Here is an 18,990-nt window from a genome sequence, read left to right as displayed (position 1 = left end):
AGGGAAAACTTACAGTGTAAGAATGCAAATTAAAATATAAATGTAATATAATTCCAGTTATAAACTCAGGAGGGTTTTTATTCGTTCATTCATTCAGTTTGGAGTGATTAGATGAAATGATCTTAAAAATCTTACAGAAGAAAAAATCTGAGAGAGTAGCCAAGAAAACTGAAAAAGAGCATAGTGGCAGAACTAGCCTTATCAGAATCAGAATATTAGATACAGCCAGTGTAATTACATCAATAGGGTGTTAGTATGAGAATAGACAAAGGTCATTTGAAAAAAGAGAGACTTCAGAAATACATTTCTGTATATAAAAGACAAAGGTGGTAGTTTAATTCTGTGGGAAAAGGATGGAGTATTAAAAACTACTCCTGAAACAAGAAAATAAAAGTAAACCCCAATCTTAGGCTATATATGAAAATAAATTGCAGTGAATCAAAGACTTAAATAAAAACTAAAATAACCATAATATTCTAAGAAAATTGAGGCATTTACTGGGAACCCAAGAGACCTTCTTAACCATGGCTTGGAAATCCAGATGCTATAAAAGAAAATTAGCAAAAAAATACATAAACAAAATCAGTAGATTAATGATAGACTTGGGGAAACAAAGGTACATGGATGACAAACAGAAGGTTAATGTCTATACTGTACAATAAGAACAAGACCAGCAAACTTACTTGAACACTATGCAAAGGATATGAATAAACATTTCACAGGGAAGCAAATTCAAATAGCCAAAAAACATGAAAAGATGCTGATGTTTACAGTGGTTCAAGAAATGCAGATTAAAATAACAGTTGCAGTTTACTCTAAACCCATCAGACTATCAAGAAATAGAGAGATATCAATATTTATTGTTAGCCAGGTTATTGGGAAAAGAATACTCTCAACACATAGCTGGAGGAATGGTGAAATCTTTCATCCTTTTTGGAACACTATTGGCAACATCTGTTATAGTTAAAACAACAGCAGTCCCATTCCTGGGAGCCTATCCTGTGAAACTAAAAGTACTGTGTACATACAGATATGCTTATTGCACTGTTGTTATCAATGGCCAAAATGAAATACAACACAAGAAATAAAGTGAAATTTATGTGTACAGGAATGGTTTTCATAAATTGTGGTATATCTGTAATACGGAGTGTGGCACACTTATTTAAAAGCATGAGTTTGAGCTATACAAATTGACTTGCAGTAATTTACAAGAATTATTGAGAAAGTCAAGATGCAAAAAAGTGTGTATAATATGATCCCATTTTTGTTAACAAAGTTCCCAAAACTTGCTGTATAGGTCTATACGTGATTATGTGAGTATGGAAAAAAACATGAAAGCTTACAAAACTTAGGTTGTTGACGTGTGAACTGAGAGGTTGATGGAGGGGCAGGGAAGAGAAGACCAAGCAAAACAGGAAAAGATATTATCCTTATGCATTTTAACTAAACTTCCTGTGTGTGCATAAAGAAATTAAATAACATTGAAAAAAGAAAATTGAAACTAGATGATTGTTTTGTTTATTTTATAGGTCACAACTGGTGAGTACCGTTAAGTTCTATTCAACAGTTATTTATTGAATAACTACTGTGTACAAGACAACATGGTGCATGTAGTAAGTAATACAACTATGACGGAGTTATTAATAATTGTTATACTAACAATCATCAACAGTGGTTGATTGCTTAATATGTACTGGGGCCTATTCTAAGAGCATATGTGTGTAAACTCATTTAATCCTCACAACAACTTGATGAGATAATTGTTGTTCTCACCTGCATTTTATATATGACATTTTATATAGGAGAAGACAAAGAAAATAAAAAACTTGCATAGCTTTATACAGTTTAAGTGGTAGAGCCAGGGTTTGAACCCAGACAGACTGACTCCAGAGGCTGCACTGTTAATCATTAAAATATGCTGCCTTCTCTGTCCATGAATTGCTTGGTTATGGTGAAACAATGGCAATATAGAAAACAATGAAATCAGTGCCATCACTCAGGTACGAACAAAATATGGGCACCTAGAAAAGGAAGGAATTGATCTGCCTGTAAGAATACAGATTTTACATAGGAATCATTATGATTTAGTTGACTCTGCAAAGTAAGTAGTCATTCTGTAGATGGAGAAGGCACAGAAAGGCATTTTAGACAGGAAGAATTTAATTAACACAATTGTAAAAATGGAGGTGTGCCTGGGAAAAAGCCCGTAATCTAGTAGGACTATTGTGTGAGGAAGTAATAAGAGATGGAGGCTAATAATATTAGCGGAGGCTCTTGGTTTTCATGCAAGGTATTCTGAACTTCAGGCAATAATAAACCACTGAGTATTTTTGAAAGAGTAGTGATATGCTCTGGGAAGAACATGTGTCTGAGGTTTCTAGCCTGGATGAATGGAGATTGAGAAGTTGGACTCAGGTTCCATAAGACTCATCTTCATGTAGCTCATTTTAGCATTAATAAGAAAATTAGAGAATTTAAGATTTATTCGAAAAGGGGGAATGATAATAACCAGAGGGGACTTAAATCTTTTGTTGGGCTTTAAGTTGTCAACTAGCAAAAATGCATTAAAACAAAGAATGAAACAATATTTTTTTAAAAAGCTTTGTTTTTTTTTTTCCTCTCACGGGTAGTATAGTTTAATAGAAGATGCAATCGACTATTTTGTTAAAAAGTTCTTGGTTTTAGACCTGGCTCAGGATTAACTCTGTAAAGATACATTAAACAAAAAAATAAAATAGAAAACTTAATTACAAGATACTAAAGCTGAAAATATTACAATTTTTAAATATAGTACTTTTCATTGTCATACTAGTTAAAACAATCATTTCCTCCTGCTTTACTAGACAAGCTTTTAAAAACAGTTTCATTCTGTCAGATGCTAAGACCTTTAGATAGGTGAAATATAATATTCAGGAGAGATTGTTATTATTTATGGCTCCCTAAACCAGATGCCCCAAATTGACTTAATGCCATTCATTTTGAGATGAATTTGAAATTCTTCCAGTCATGCATTGGCTACGTTCTAAGTGCTTGAAAAGCATGTTAGTACAAAAATAATTTTTCTTTTCATTTGGTGTGTGTAATAGCTTTGCTACTAGATATTTATGTGAACATTGTATTCGCTTCAATGGCAGGAAATTCTTAATCTCTCTCTTTTTTAAGAATATTGCTATTACTCAGTGGCTGTATATTTAGAAAATACTGGGTGCCATTTAAAGGAGGATAAACAGTTCTTGAAGCTTTACAAGCCCTGTTACCAGTATTTGTCTCCAAATGAGTTTTATCATCAATAATGGTATAGTCTAGTCATCCAGAGAGATAACAAACACCTATCTATCAATTCCATCCACCCTTCTACTAGTATATAGTAGTAGAAATTGATAGGATTAACATTTTAAAATATATATTTTTAGATCCAATAAACTTGAAATGAAAGGTACCATTTCTAGATAATATCTGTGAGATAAACTCTTAAAATTATGCTACCATGAATAGCATAAAGAATTTCAGGATTTACCAGCTTAATATGACACGGTCTTAAATATTAAGACTGGCCCTTTGGGACAGTCTTTGCTCACAGTCAATTACAGTCATGTGCCACATAATGACATTTTGGTCAATGACAGACTGCATATATGACAGTGGTCCTATAAGATTAGCTAGGTGTTAGTAGGCTATACCATCTAGGTTTGTGTAAGTATAGTATGTGATGTTTGCACAATGATGAAATCACCCAATGACAAATTTCTCAGAACATATGCCCCCCATTCAGTGATGCATCACTGTATATTCTTTGGTGATGGTGATTATCTTAAGCACTTTTATAGTCAAGTTATTTGAATATAAAAATCGCCACACCTTTCTCATCAGTTTTTCTTAGATTGGTATTAAGGAAATGACGAACTGAGAGCTGTAAAACTTTAGGTCGTATTGAAACTCTTTCTTTGCAGTACACACTTCAAGATCAGTAAATTGAGTTTCTGGCTTATAGAAGAGAGATTGGTGCATAGAGAGCCTCTGGTGCCTAATGGCATACAGGATTATAAGAGAAAAGAAAAGGCTTGGCAAGGTTGTTTGACAGTTCTAGCAGGAAAGCATAGCTGTCTTTATGTCTTTATATCTTTAACAAGGGCTTCCAAGAGGAAACACTTGGAATGATAGCTGGCGTGCTCATTAGGGTTATTGGAAGTTGTGGTGAGATTTTATCCAAACGTAACAAGGCCTAAAAAGTAGCAATTCTTTACATTGATAGGTAGATAGCTGGGTGGATAAAGGAAGTTATCTGCCCATCTGGATACAGGAAGGAAGGACAGAAAGGAAGCCTGCATATCATTCCAATACTCTGATGGACGTGTGTATATTAGGAAGAGAAAAAGCTTCTGGGCAAAACTGAGGTCACACTAACGTTGAAGGGGCAGATAGGGAAGACGACCAAGCACCAATGTTCAGAGACTCGTTTTTTGAAGTCAAGAGAAGGTGTATCAAAAAGGAAAAAGAGTCTATTGTTGCAAACATTTCAAGTAAGAAGATTTAGAAAAATCCACTGGATTTGTCAAGATATCATATAAGTCCTTAGCCAGAGTAATTTTGATAGAGTTTTAGAGGACTTGGATAGATTATAGTTTTAAGAGTGATTAAGTGGTTAAGAAGTAAGAGATGAAGGATTAATGACCAAAGTCAACTTTACTTTAACTCTTTCAAGATGTCATATTTTCTTTCACAAGACAAGCTAGATACTGCTATTGTATAGGAAAGAAATTATTCTTTTAAGAAAAAAATTTGGTTATTAATACTTCTAAGTACTGAAACGTCCCATGAAAATTATCAATCTCTACTTACTGCCCCACTATCAGCCAGAAACTGACAAGTTTTCTATTAGAGCAATTTCAGTGTCTTAAATCTTAGGTAAATATAAAATACAGAAATCTGGATTTACACAAAACGTTTGTATGGTAAGGATTTACTACTGAGATGTGCTGTCATGGTTTGAAGGAGTCCAAAAATAATATGCTTTGTTCCTTACTCAAGTTCAAAATCACTGGAGAAATAAGCAAATGAGTCCTCTGATGGAGTTCAAAACAACTGCTTTACAATTGATAAAGTCTAGAGTGAAGGACAAGGCTTATTTGTATAGTCACAAAGGGAGTGCTAATACTAATCTTGTCACTCTTGCACTGGGCAGCCAAAGATATAGAGGAGCAGAAAATTCTTGCCCCTTCTAAAAGATCAGGAACCCAGAGGGGGCTGGACCATGCAGATCCAGTTCTTCTTTTTCGACTCTTAACTAGATAACTCATTCCTTTCGTGGAGAATGGAGGTGGTGGTGGGCAGTTGTCAAGTGAGGAAGCAGAAATGACCAGAAGTGTCACTGTAATAAAAATCCCTCCATAAGGAAGCTTGAGGCCAGGGAGAAAGGAGATCCTGCCCCCATCATTTTATTTTCCAACATGGTCTTTTAAATTGAAGTATAATGCACACAAACTGAAGTGCACGGATTTTAATGTACAGTTTAATGAGCTCTGACAAATGTATGTACTCATGTAATCGCTATTCCAATCAAGATACGGAACTTTCTAACCCTATTTTATAAGCTGATTCACAGTAAGATTTCTTTAAGTACTAACTTGTTAGTTCATTTAAAATGCTTAAAATCATACTCAATCTGTAGTAATTCTGTTGACAGCTTTGGCTTCTCTGGATGAACAATTTAATGAAATTTCCCTCAAAAGATCTCATCATTAATAGGCATATACATTCCTTTGGAGAGATTGAATGGTTTTTTACTGATTAGAAATCTTTTGAAAGTGGGATGCTCTATGTAGTTTTTAGTTATATATTTTATATTCTCAAATACTTAAATTGGCCTCATTCATCTCTTCCTATCTTCAAATATAAGATCTTGTATTCATATTTCTGGTAATATGGAGTACATAGTAGGTGCTTATCAGGTAACATTTCCCTTCCCTTCCCTCTTGACTTACGTTAGCTCTTAAGTATATGATACAAAGGATGTTAACTAGACAGCTTTCTGCAAATAAGGAATTCATTCCTTTCTTTACTCAGTTAATTTAACAATGTTTACTGGTACCTCCTATGTGCCAAATGATAGGTATAGTGCAATGACTATAGTTAACAAGGTGCCCCTTACAGTATAGTAGGGGAGCATATATTAACAATTAAATGAAAAATATAATTAAAAATTGTGAATAGTGCTCTGAAGGACGGGTGCAGTGATAGAGAATAACCCTGGAGGGGTAAGGAAGAGGTGACAAATAGAATGGGCGAGGATGGTCTCTGGGGTGGTGACATCTAGGCTGAGACATGATGAGACGGGGATGTCAAGCAAGGAGCACTGGGGATGGGATGAAGGAAGGGAAAGAATTTAAAAAGACCCAGATGCCAGTATAGGTAGTACTAAATAAGCCAACTGCTTTTATTACTTGTTGACTGATAGTTTCCATGAATTGCTATAATTTCATTTATATTGTCATTTTTTTCTCAGTGATATACTTATTACTTTTAGTATTATGAACTTAGATATTGTGCTTTACTCATACTTTATTTGAGAAAAATCAACTTAAAATATGCTTAATAAAACTTAACAGGCATATCTGAGATATGATGCCCTACAGCTTCTTTTTAGTTTATAGAAGAGGAGATACGTATGGATATAGTCTTTTCTTTAGGAAAAAAATCAACTTCTCAAAACTATTTAGTCCCTCTTAAGAAAATAAATGTTAACCTTGGTTGTGAATGATAACTTGGACTTTTGTTAGTAAAGTGTAGGTTTAGGATTGCTAGGTTAGTCACAGGAGGTACTAGGCATCACAGGGGCACGTTAGTATTATTTGATGTAAATTTTAAGTTCACTTTTTCCAGGGTTGATATGGAAAGTAAATTATATCTCATTTTATAATGTAAAGTACATTATATCTCATTTTATAACAGGGGATTCCATCGTATTTTTAGAACTGTCATGAGTTGGCAATGTGCAAAACTCTATTAAAATGTATACCTTACTTGGAAGTAAGAAAATGCCCAAAATTCTAATACTTAGAGAAGTGATCCTCGGGTCCTCGGTGTCCTATAGGGTGTACGTGAGGTCAAAACTATTTGTACAGTACCATCAAGACATTATTTGTCTTTTTCACCATGTTGACATTTGTACTGACAAGAGTGCAAAAGCAATTGTGAATTAAAAAACTACTGGTGCTTTGGTATGCATGATTCAGGGTAGTAGTAGTTATCATATTCTTCACCATCACATACTTAAAGTATAAAAAGAATACCAGGTGCACTTAAGAATGTCCATGGTGAAGCAGGAAAAAAAAATCTTTTTAAATCTCAACCTTTGTGTACACATTTTAAAAATATTCTGTGTGATGAAATGGGAAGTCCACATAAAACACTTTGATTGCATTTGCGAAGTCTGGTGGTTGTTTTGAGGAGAAGCGCTTGTGCCATTGTTTGAGTTGAGAGTGGACCGAGGTACTTTTTTTTTCCACGGAATAACGTTTTTTATTTGAAAGAACTGACAGACATACTGGTTTTTCAAATTTAGCAGACATTTGCTCACAAATGAATGAGATTAATTTGTCATTTAAGGGAAACAACTGACAGTATTTGTTGCTGGTGATAAGTTTTTAAGAGAAAATTAGAATTTTGGAAAACTTTTCACCTTGAGCTTGACAGCTTCCCAGTACTTAAAGAATCTTTTAATAAGATTAGTGATGATATTAACAAATATGATATCTTGAAATAGTACAATGAAATGTGTCAATATTTGGAAGACATGCATATCTCCATGACCTAAATTTTTAATGACCAATGAATGCATTATTGATAGATATGTTGCATGCATAAAAGATTCAAAGTGCAAATATTCAAAATTCAATTGATTTTAATGCAACAGTTGGAAACCCTTATTGATATTGTTTCAGATTTCACATGGTAACTAACCTTTAAAAAATTACCACTTTTCAAGTTCAGTGTAGTATCAAAGAATATCCATGATTATCTGAAAAGGCTATTAAGTAAAATATTCTTCTGTTTTCCAATTGTGTATGTATGTGTGAGGCTCAATTTTGTTCGTCTACTCAACCAACACAACAGACTACAAAAGGTTGAGTACAGAAGCAGAGGTGAGAATCCAGTTATCTTTTGTTAAGAAGGGTATTACAGAGATTTGTACATATGTAGAACATTGCCACTCTTTTCAATAAGTTTTTTTGTTTTTGAAATATAGTTATTTTTTGTTAAAAATATTATGTTAACAGGTAGTAGTTTTATAATTGTTAGTTTTAAATGAATTACTAAAATCTTTAAAATTCTCAGTTTTAATTTTTAGCATGTTAAATATCAATAGAAATAATTGATACACAAAAGCTCTTTGGATCCCTGAATAATTTTTGATAGTATAAAGAGATTTTGACAATCTGTGGTCTAGAGGAATCCACATATAATTTAGGGGGAGAGCATAGCTTTATAATCCAAAATATACATGTTTTGGCTTAAAGCAATACTTTGATTTGAAGTGTTTTTCAAATGGCAGTGTTAAAGTAGGTTTCATAGTCATCAGACTTTGTATTATTTTAAGTCATAATATTTTGAAACTTCTGTAAACCTTCATTTTCATTTTATGTCTTTGAAATATGACAGAGGAAGCCAAAAATGAAACAAAATATTATGTCCAAAGCTATATAATTTTTTTGTGGACCTTTAGTTTTTTTCAATTAGTTGTGGCTGGTTTCCTAAACAAGCTAAATAAGGTATAGAAATGCTGGAAAAGATGCTCTGTGACAATCTGTGAAATATCTCTGGTATCGTATGTCTACAGAAAGAATATTTCATATCTGAGTTAAATGGATAAAAATGTTACTTAAAAAATTTGTAATAATACAGTCCATTGCCGGTTTGGAATGTACGTGGAAGTTAATTCACTATAATGAGAGCCCTTTGCCTATTATTGGTAACTGTTTATCATGTAACATGTAATGCTCATATGGTTAGTGAGATTTCTGATTTCTCTTTTTTCATAAGCAGATAATCTCAGTGATACCTTGAAGAAGCTGAAAATAACAGCTGTTGACAGAACTGAGGATAGTTTAGAAGGATGCTTGGATTGTCTGCTTCAAGCCCTGGCTCAAAATAGTAAGTTTCATTATGTTTACTCAAGTGCCAAACCAAAAAATCAAATCAGCAGTCATTCAGAAATTGGTATGTAGTTTAGCACATAACTTGCGTTCACATAACTTGAATTCTTTTGAATCCTGACGCTGAATACCGAGGTTGTTTTACATGTTCCGCACTCCTACCCCACCTCCTCACCCCCAAGCTTCTGAAAGCCAAGTTGATAGGCAGAAGAAGGAAGAAATTGATAGTGGTGATGACATTAATTCCAGTCTCAGAGAGAGGCCATTATTTCATTCCTAACAGATAAGCACCACAGTTCTTTTTCTTAACACCTACATTTATTCTTTAACAAAACACTGTGTGTTTCTATGTGGGGAGACTGGAGACGAGAAACAGAGGAGCTTAAACACTTAAAATTTTTTCTGAGATCTTATGGTCACCTTTTAAATAATTTTACTTTAAAATAATGTGTATGCTTAGATTTAATTGGGAAGAACCATCAGCAGTCATCCAAAAATCCCTTAAAATTGAGGTAAGACTTGATCTTTGGTGGTGTGGTAAGTAACACTAGAGATAAAAATGATACAGCTCTTCTCTGACTAACACAGTGTATTGTTGCATTTGATCCATCATATTTCTATTCATTAATTTCTGTATTATCACAATGAATAGACAGGTACAGAATGATTTTTATTTGTTCCCTTAGTTCTGCTTGGTCATGCTATGGCTTGTGCTATACTTATTTTTAATTATGCCATTATCTTGTCCTGGGACTAATTATGTGGCTGACAAAGAATTCAGGAGAAAGTATATATTGTTACAGTTTCAATTTCAAGCACTCAGAGATGTATGTGTTATTTCTTTTTTATTTTTTAGTAAAATGTGATTAGAAAATCCAAAATAATTGACTGCGATGCTCTTCATCAAAAAGCACATTTTAAAGCTGGCTTTGGAAATTCATTTTCAGTAATTCTCTTTGCTTTTGAGATTGTAACTCTGTCAAGCTATTTAATCTTAGAAATAACAGAGAAAGGGGTTTAAAAGAGTTCAATAAGAGTATCTGGATAAGGCTCACAATGTCAAAGAAAAAGAAGGCAAAAGGAGAGTGTCTAAGGCTATGCTATCCTATGTAGTAGATACATGTGGCTATTTAAATTTAATAATTAAATTTAAAATTTATATCATCTGCAAAGAGTGACAGTTTCACTTCTTCTTTTCCAATGTGGATCCCTTTTATTTCTTTTTCTTGCCTGATTGCTCTGGCTAGGACTTCCAATACTATGTTAATTAAGAGTGGTGACAGTGGCCATCCTTGTCTGGTTCCTGTTCTTAGGGGGATAGCTTTCAGTTTTTCTTCATTGAGAATGATATTTGCTGTGGGTTTGTCATATATGGCCTTTATTATGTTGAGGTATTTTCCTTCTATACCCAATTTATTTAGAGTTTTTATCATAAATGGATGCTGTATCTTGTCAAATGCTGTCTCTGCATCTATTGAGATGATCATGTGATTTTTATTCTTCATTTTGTTAATGTGGTGTATCACGTTGATAGATTTGCGGATGTTGAACCATCCCTGCATCCCTGGAATGAAACCCACTTGATCATGATGTATGATCTTTTTAATGTATTGTTGTATTCGATTTGCTAGTATTTTGTTGAGGATTTTTGCATCGATGTTCATCAGTGATATTGGCCTGTAATTTTCTTTTTTTGTGTTGTCCTTGTCTGGTTTTAGAATCAGGATAATGTTTGCTTCGTAGAAGGAGTTAGGAAGCCTCCCCTCCCCTTCAATTTTTTGGAAGAGTTTGACAAGGATAGGTAGTAAGTCTTCTTTGAATGTTTGGTAGAATTCACCAGGGAAGCCATCTGGTCCTGCACTTTTTTTTTTTGGGAGGTTTTTAATTCCTGTTTCGATCTCCTTACTGGTGATCAGTCTATTCAGATTTTCTATTATCTTCTTGGTCCACTTTTGGAAGGTTGTATGTTTCTAAGAATTTATCCATTTCTTCTAGATTATCCAATTTGTTGGCATATAGCTTTTCATAGTATTCTCTTATTATCTTTTGTATTTCTGAGGTGTCCATTGTAATCTCTCCTCTTCGTTTCTGATTTTATTTATTTGAGCCTTCTCTCTTTTTTTCTTGGTGAGTCTAGCTAAGGGTTTGTCAATTTTGTTTATCTTTTCGAAGAACCAGCTCTTGGTTTCATTAATTTTTTCTATTTTTTTGTCTCTATTTCATTTATTTCTGCTTTGCAGATGACATGATTTTATATCTAGAAAACCCTAAAGAGTCCACTAAAGAACTTTTAGAAATAATAAAGGAATACAGTCAAGTTGCGGGATACAAAATCAATGTACAAAAATCCATTGCATTTCTATACACTAACAACGAAGTAGCAGAAAGAGAAATTAAGAATACAATCCCATTTACAATTGCAACAAAAAGAATAAAATACCTAGGAATAAACTTAACGAAGAGGTGAAAGATCTGTACGCCAAAAACTATAAAACATTGTTGAAAGAAATCGAAGAAGACACAAAGAAATGCAAAGATATTCCAGTGCTCTTGGATTGGAAGAATTAACGTTGTTAAAATGTCCATACTTCCTAAAGCAATCTGTAGATTCAACTCAATCCCTATCAAAGTTCCAACATTTTTTACAGAAATAGAACAAAGAATCCTAAAATTTATCTGGAACAGCAAAAGACCCCGAATAGCCAAAGGATTCCTGAGAAAAAAGAACAAAGCTGGAGGTATCACACTGCCCAATTTCAAATTATGCTACAAAGCCATAGTAACCAAAACAGCATGGTACTGGCACAAAAACAGACACACAGATCAATGGAACAAAGCTGAGAGCCCAGAAGTAAACCCATACGTTTATGGACAGCTAATATTCGACAAGGGAACCAAGAGCATACGATGGAGAAAGGAGAGTCTCTTCAATAAACCGTGTTGGGAAAACTGGACAGCCACATGCAAAAGAATGAAAGTAGATCATTCCCTTACACCGTGCAAAAAAATCAACTCAAAATGGATTAAAGACTTGAATGTAAGACCCGAAACCATGAGACTTCTAGAAGAAAACATAGGCAGTACGCTCTGTGACATTGGTCTTAGCAGCATATTTTCAAGTCCCATGTCTGACCGGGCAAGAGAAACAAAAGAAAAAATGAACAAATGGGACTACATCAAACTAAAAAGTTTCTGCACAGCAAAGGAAACCATCAACAAAACGAAAAGACAACCTAACAATTGGGAGAAGATATTTGCAAACCACATATCAGATAAGGGGTTAATATCCAAAATATACAAAGACCTCATACAGCTCAACAACAAAAAAACCAACAATCCAATTAGAAAATGGGCAAAAGATCTGAACAGAGATTTCTCCAAAGAAGATATACAGATGGCCAACAGGCATATGAAAAGATGCTCAACATCATTAGCTATCAGGGAAATGCAAATCAAAACTACAATGAGGTATCACCTCACTCCAGTCGGAATGGCTATAATTAACAAGACAGGAAACAGCAAATGTTGGAGAGGGTGTGGAGAGAAGGGACCCCTTGTTCACTGCTGGTAGCAGTGCAAACTGGTGCAGACACTATGGAAAGCAGTTTGGAGTATCCTCAGAAAATTAAGGATCGATCTACCATATGATCCAGTTATTCCACTGCTGGGTATTTAGCCAAAGAACTTGAAAACAGAAAGGCATAAAGATGCTTGCAGCCCTATGTTCATTGCAGCATTATACACAATAGCCAAGACTTGGAAGCAACCTAGGTGCCCATCAAGGGACGAATGGATAAAGATGTGGTATTTATACACTATGGACTACTACTCAGCCATAAGAAATGACGAAATCCGGCCATTTGTGACAACATGGTTGGACCTTGAGGGTATTATGCTGAGTGAAATAAATAAGTCAGAGGGAGAAAGTCAAATACCATATGATCTCACTCATAAGTAGAAGATAAAAACGACAAAAAAAAATACATAGCATTGGAGATTGAACTGGTGGTTATCATTGGGGAAGGGGGGAAGGGAAAGGGCAAAAGGGGTGATTAGGGTTACATGTGAAGGGATGCACTATAATTAGTGTTCGGGTGGTGAACATGATGTAATGTATCCAGAATTTGAAATATGGTGTACATCCAAAAAATATAAAAATTTAAAAAATTTAAAAAAATTTAAAAAAATTTAAAATTTAATTTCTTAGTCTTACTTTTTCAGTAGCCATATTTGGCTAGTGACTACCTTATTGGGGCTCAGAGAATAAACCATTTCTGTGATCACAGAAAGTTCTTTAGACAGCTGACTAGAGGTCTAGAGGACTGGAAAGAACTGTGTGGTGAACCTGATATTTACACATGCCTATATAGGCAGATTTACCCAATCGTGTCATTAGTCTAAGTAAATTGAGCATCTCAAGTTCATTTTTTTGAGGAGTTGTTTTATTATAATTTTTATTTTTCAGTGGCCCAGTTTTCTCTCTGTGTTAGAAAAAAGTAGAATTTTCTAAATGGACCATTTGTTTAGGAGCTGGAGGACATGGAGGCAATGTCCTTGTTGTATCTGGAGAGTTGCTCAGCCCTCTCCTGGAAAGACTGGTGAGAGAGAGATGAAGAAGAGAAATGAAAAAAGGAAGCAAAAGTGTATAACATTTTAAAGAACAGATTCAGGAAATGTTGAGAAGTGTATAATTGTTGGATTAAATTTCAGGCCCATTGTGGACTTACTCATTGAAAATGGTCTTGAAATTGTCTATCATAAAATGTTAAGGCCAAATAGTCACAAGGTGTTAAAAAAAAAACACAACAAATTCTACCAATTTAACTATTGACTCCCCAGGAAGGGAACAAAAGGGATATGTTGTTTTAAGAATCTGTAACAAAATTCATGTGTCCTCACATCTAACTCTATTGACACAAGAGAATTTTCTTTTTGAGGAAGATTAGCCCTGAGTAACATCTGCTGCCAATCCTCCTCTTTTTGCTGAGGAAGACTGGTCCTGAGCTAACATCCGTGCCCATCTTCCTCTATTTTATGTGGGATGCCTGCCACAGCCTGGCTTGCCAAGCGGTGCGTAGGTCCACACCCAGCATTCAAACCAGTGAACCCTGGGCCACCCAAGCAGAACATGCGAACTTAACTGCTGCGCCACCAGGCCAGCCCTGACACAAGAGAATTTGACATAGGAAGAGGGAGTTCATGTAGATGTTCAGTCTTTGACTTGACTGCTGTCTGTCATTGATTGGGCAGCCACTGTGTACTCAGCACTGGACCTGGGGCTATGTCTTTTATCTAATTTGATCTTTCATGTAATCCCATGAGTGGGTATTATCATCACCACTTAAAGGATAAAGAAACAGACTCTATAAGGTTGCCGGTCTTGCTCTGGCAGAATCCAGCATTTTGATTTGAACTCAGTTTACAAAATAAAAAACCACATTCTGAGTAAAGTGCAGCTTTTTGCTGAGTTTATGGAATGTGAAAGTATTTCCCAAAGCTAGGTTTTAGTATTGTATCACAAATTTTTACTTTTTCCTTAAAATTGTTTCAAATTGGTATTATTAAAGAGGAGGATGATATATAAACCTTCTTTTCCCTTGAGCTATAGACTGATATATTTATTTTATAAGTATTGATTTACATATTTTATAAAATTAGCATCTGCCTTTTAAACAACAAAAACTAAAAAAAATACCAATAAGATGTTTATTTTTTACAGTTGTTCTTATATCTCTGAATAAAGTGATTGATCCATGGCTACTTCTATCCTCTTAAAGGTAAAATTATAAAACATTTAACTTAGGTGAATCAATACTGACTTTTTTACACAGAGACCTTCTAGTTTCATAATTCTTCCTTAGTGCCAAGTGTTTTAACTAAAAATACCACTCTTTGCATGAGAATTGCACCTGATCAAGAAAGAATGATTTCTCTCTTCTGTACAAGTATAAAATGGTAATATCTGCAATAGGAATCTAAACTTAAAGTTTTGTTTTACAGTCTACTAACCTGCCATTGGGAACGACATTGCTGAAAGGAAATTATGCTTTAAAATTTTATACAGAATATAGTGTATTTGAATTGTGTATTATAAATGATTGTAATCTGAAATTAGAATTTTTACTTTAATGTATGACTTCAGAGTGGTTTTCTTTCTTAATTTTTTTGGTAACATTATATATAGGGTATGTGTCAGAATTTTAAAAGATAAATTTTGAATACTTACTTGATTTTTGGAAAACTTTTTTTTATTGAGGTCATAATAGTTCATAGTGTGAAATTTCAGTCATACTTTATTATTTGTCAGTCACCATATATATGTACCCCTTTACCCCTTTGCCCACCCCTAAACCCCATTCCCCTATGGTAATAACTAATCTGTTCTCTTTATCCATGTACTTGTTCATCTTCCACACATGAGTGAAATCATATGGTGTTTGTCTTTGTCTGGCTTATTTCACTTAACATAATACCCTCAAGTTCCATCCATGTGATTGCAAATGGGACATTTGTGTCTTTTTTATGGCTGAGTAGTATTCCATTGTATATTTGTACACCACATTTTCTTTATCCATTCATCAGTCAGTTGGTACTTGGGTTGCTTCCTTGTCTTGGCTATTGTGAATAGTGCTGCAGTGAACATAGGAGTGCCTAAGTCTCTTTGAATTGTAGATTTCAAGTTCTTTGGTTAAATACGCAGTAGTGGGATAGCTATGTCATATGGTATTTCTATTTTTAACTATTTGAGAAATCTCCATACTGCTTTCCATAGTGGCTGTACTAGTTTCCATTCCCACCAGCAGCAGTGTATGAGGGTTCCCTTTTCTCCACATCCTCTCCAACAATTGTTGTCTTTTGTGTTGGTAATTATAGCCATTCTAACAGGTGTAAGGTGATAGCTCATTGTAGTTTTGATTTGCATTTCCCTGATGATTGGTGATGTTGAACATCTTTTCATGTGCCTATTGGCCATCTGTATATCTTCTTTGGAAAAATGTCTGTTCATATCCTCTGCCCATATTTTGATTGGGTTGTTTGTTTATTTGTTGTTTAGTTGTATGAGTTGTTTATATATTTTCGAAATTAACCCGTTGTCGGATATATGATTTGCAAATATTTTCTTCCAGTTGATGGGTTGTCTTTGTTTTGTTCCTGGTTTCTGCTGTCTTGCAGAAGCTCTTTAGTCTGATGATGTCTCATTTGTTTATTTTTTCTTTTGTTTCCCTTGTCCGAGTACACATGGTATTCGAAAAGATCTTCTAAGACCAATGACAAAGAATGTACTGCCTATATTTTCTTCTAGGAGTTTTATGGTTTCACATTTTATGTTCAAGTCTTTAATCCATTTTTAATTAATTTTTTGTATTGCAAAAGATAATGGTCTACTTTCATTCTTTTGCATTTGGCTGTCCAGTTTTCCCAACACCGTTTATTGAAGAGACTTTGCTTTCTCCATTGTTTGTTCTTAGCTCCTTTGTCAAGGATTAGCTGTCCATGGATATGTGGTTTTATTTCTGGGCTTTCAATTCTGTTTCATTCATCTGTGTGTCTGCTTTTGTACCAGTATCATGCTGTTTTGATTACTATAGCTTTGTGTAGTATATTTTGAAGTCAGAGTTTGTGATGTCGCCAACTTTCTTCTTTTTTCTCTGTATTTCTTTAGCTATTTGAGGTCTTTTGTTTCCCCATATGAATTTTAAGATTCTTTGTTCTAATTCCATGAAGAATGTCATTGGGATTCTGATTGGGGTTGCATTGAATCTGTGGATTGCTTTAGGGAATATGGACATTTTTACTATGTTTATTCTTCCAATCCATGTGCATGAAATATGTTTCTATTTCTTTATGTCATCATCGATTTTTTTCAATGTCATATAGTTTTCATTGTGTAGGTCTTTCACCTCCATGGTTAAATTTATTCCTAGATATTTTATTCTTTTCATGGTGATTGTAAATGAGATTGCATTCATGAATTCTCTGTTAGTTTGTTATTAGAGTATAGAGATGCACCTGATTTTTGTAAGTTGATTTTGTACCCTGAAACGTTGTTGTAATGGTTGATTATTTCTAATAGTTTTCTGATGGATTTTTAGGGTTTTCTGGATATGAAATCATGTTGTCTGCAAACAGTGACAGTTTCACTTCTTCCTTGCCAATTTGGATACCTTTTATTTCTTTTTCTTGCCCAGTTGCTCTGGCCAACACCTCCAGTACTATGTTGAATAAGGGTGGTGAGAATGGGCACCTTTGTCTTCTTCCTGTTCTCAGAAGGATGGCTTTCAGTTTTTCCCTTTTGAGTATGATGTTGGCTGTGGGTTTGTCGTATATGGCCTTTATTATGTTGATGTACTTTCCTTTTATACCCATTTTATTGAGAATTTTTAGCATAAATGGATGTTGGATCTTGTCAGATGCTTTCTCTGCATCTATGGAGATGATCATGTGGTTTTTATTCCTTATTTGGTTAATATGGTGTATCATATTGATTGATTTGTGGATATTGAACCATCCCTGTGTCCCTGGTATAAATCCCACTTGATCATGTTGTATGATCCTTTTGATGTATTGCTGTGTTCAGTTTGCCAATATTTTGTTGAGGATTTTTGCATCTGTATTCATCAGCAATATTGGGCTGTGATTTTCATTCCTTTTTTTTTTTTTTTTTTTGACGAAGATTAGCCCTGAGCTAACTGCGGCCAATCCTCTTTATGCTGAGGAACACTGGCCCTGAGCTAACATCCATGCCCACCTTCCTCTACTTTATATATGGGATGCCTACCACAGCATGGCTTTCGCCAAGCGGTGTTATGTCCGTACCCGGGATCCGAACCAGTGAACCCCGGGCCGCCGAGAAGCAGAACGTGAGAACTTAACTGCTGTGCCACCGGGCTGGCCCCTGTAATTTTCATTCTTTATGATTTCCGTGTCTGGCTTTGGGATTGGTGTGATGTTATATTAGGAAGTGTTCTGTTGTCTTCAGTTTTTTGGAAGCGTTTGAGGAAGATAAGTATTAAATCTTTTTTGACTGTTTGGTAGAATTCTCCAGAGAAGCCATCTGGTCCTACACTTTTATTTTTTGGAAGGTTTTTGATTACTGTTTCAATCTCCTTACTTGAGATTGATCTATTCAGATTCTCTATTTCTTGTGGATTCAGTTTTGGGAGGTTGTATGAATCTAAGAATTTATCCATTTCTTGTAGATTGTCAAGATTGTTGGCATATAGATTTTCATAGTATTCTCTTATAATCCTTTGTATTTCTGTGGTATCTGTTTTGACTTCTCCTCTTTAATCTCTAATTTTATTTATTTGAGCCTTCTTCTTTTTTTCATAGTTAGTCTGGCTAAGGGTTTGTCACTTTTCTTTATCTTCTTAAAGAACCAGCTCTTTGTTTCATTGATCCTTGGACTGTTTTTTTGTTTTCAATTTCATTTATTCCTGCTCTAATTTTTATTATTTCCCTCTTCTGCTGACTTTGGGCTTTGTTTGTTCCTCTTTTTCTAATTCTTTTAGGTGTCATTTAAGATTGCTTATTTGCGATTTTTCTTGTTTGTTAAGGTAGACCTGCATTGCTATGAATTTCCCTCTAAGGACAGCTTTTGCTGCATCCCATATGAGTTGGTATGGTGTATTTTCATTTTCATTTGTCTCCAGATTTTTTTTTTTTAAGATTTCTTTATTTTTCCTTTTTCTCCCAAAGCCTCCTGGTACCTGGTTGTGTATTTTTAGTTGTGGGTCCCTCTAGTTGTGGCATGTGGGATGCCACCTCAGCATGGCTTGATGAGTGGTGCCATGTCCATGCCCAGGATTCGAACTGGCAAAACCCTAGACCGCTGAAG

The 18,990-nt window shown here is 34.6% G+C and overlaps 1 protein-coding gene across 14 annotated transcripts in view; it reads left to right on the top strand.

Annotated features, from left to right (window-relative positions):
• The window catches only part of RAP1GDS1 (Rap1 GTPase-GDP dissociation stimulator 1), a 150,699-nt gene that overhangs the window by 20,193 nt on the left and 111,516 nt on the right, over window positions 1-18,990 (top strand). For 7 of the 14 annotated variants that reach the window (XM_070505325.1, XM_070505326.1, XM_070505324.1 and 4 more), the window contains exon 2: window positions 9,043-9,150. The exons of 1 other annotated variant lie outside the window; for it this stretch is intronic. In XM_070505325.1, coding sequence (XP_070361426.1) covers window positions 9,043-9,150 — 108 coding nt within the window. Of the gene's footprint in view, window positions 1-9,039; window positions 9,151-18,990 lie in introns of all 14 variants that reach the window. 6 more of the 14 variants (XM_044766359.2, XM_044766358.2, XM_044766355.2 and 3 more) reach the window with 1 other exon arrangement.

The sequence above is a fragment of the Equus asinus genome, chromosome 3 (genome assembly GCF_041296235.1).
Source record: "Equus asinus isolate D_3611 breed Donkey chromosome 3, EquAss-T2T_v2, whole genome shotgun sequence".
Taxonomy (NCBI): domain Eukaryota; kingdom Metazoa; phylum Chordata; class Mammalia; order Perissodactyla; family Equidae; genus Equus; species Equus asinus.
This window is presented reverse-complemented; position numbering and strand designations above follow the sequence as displayed.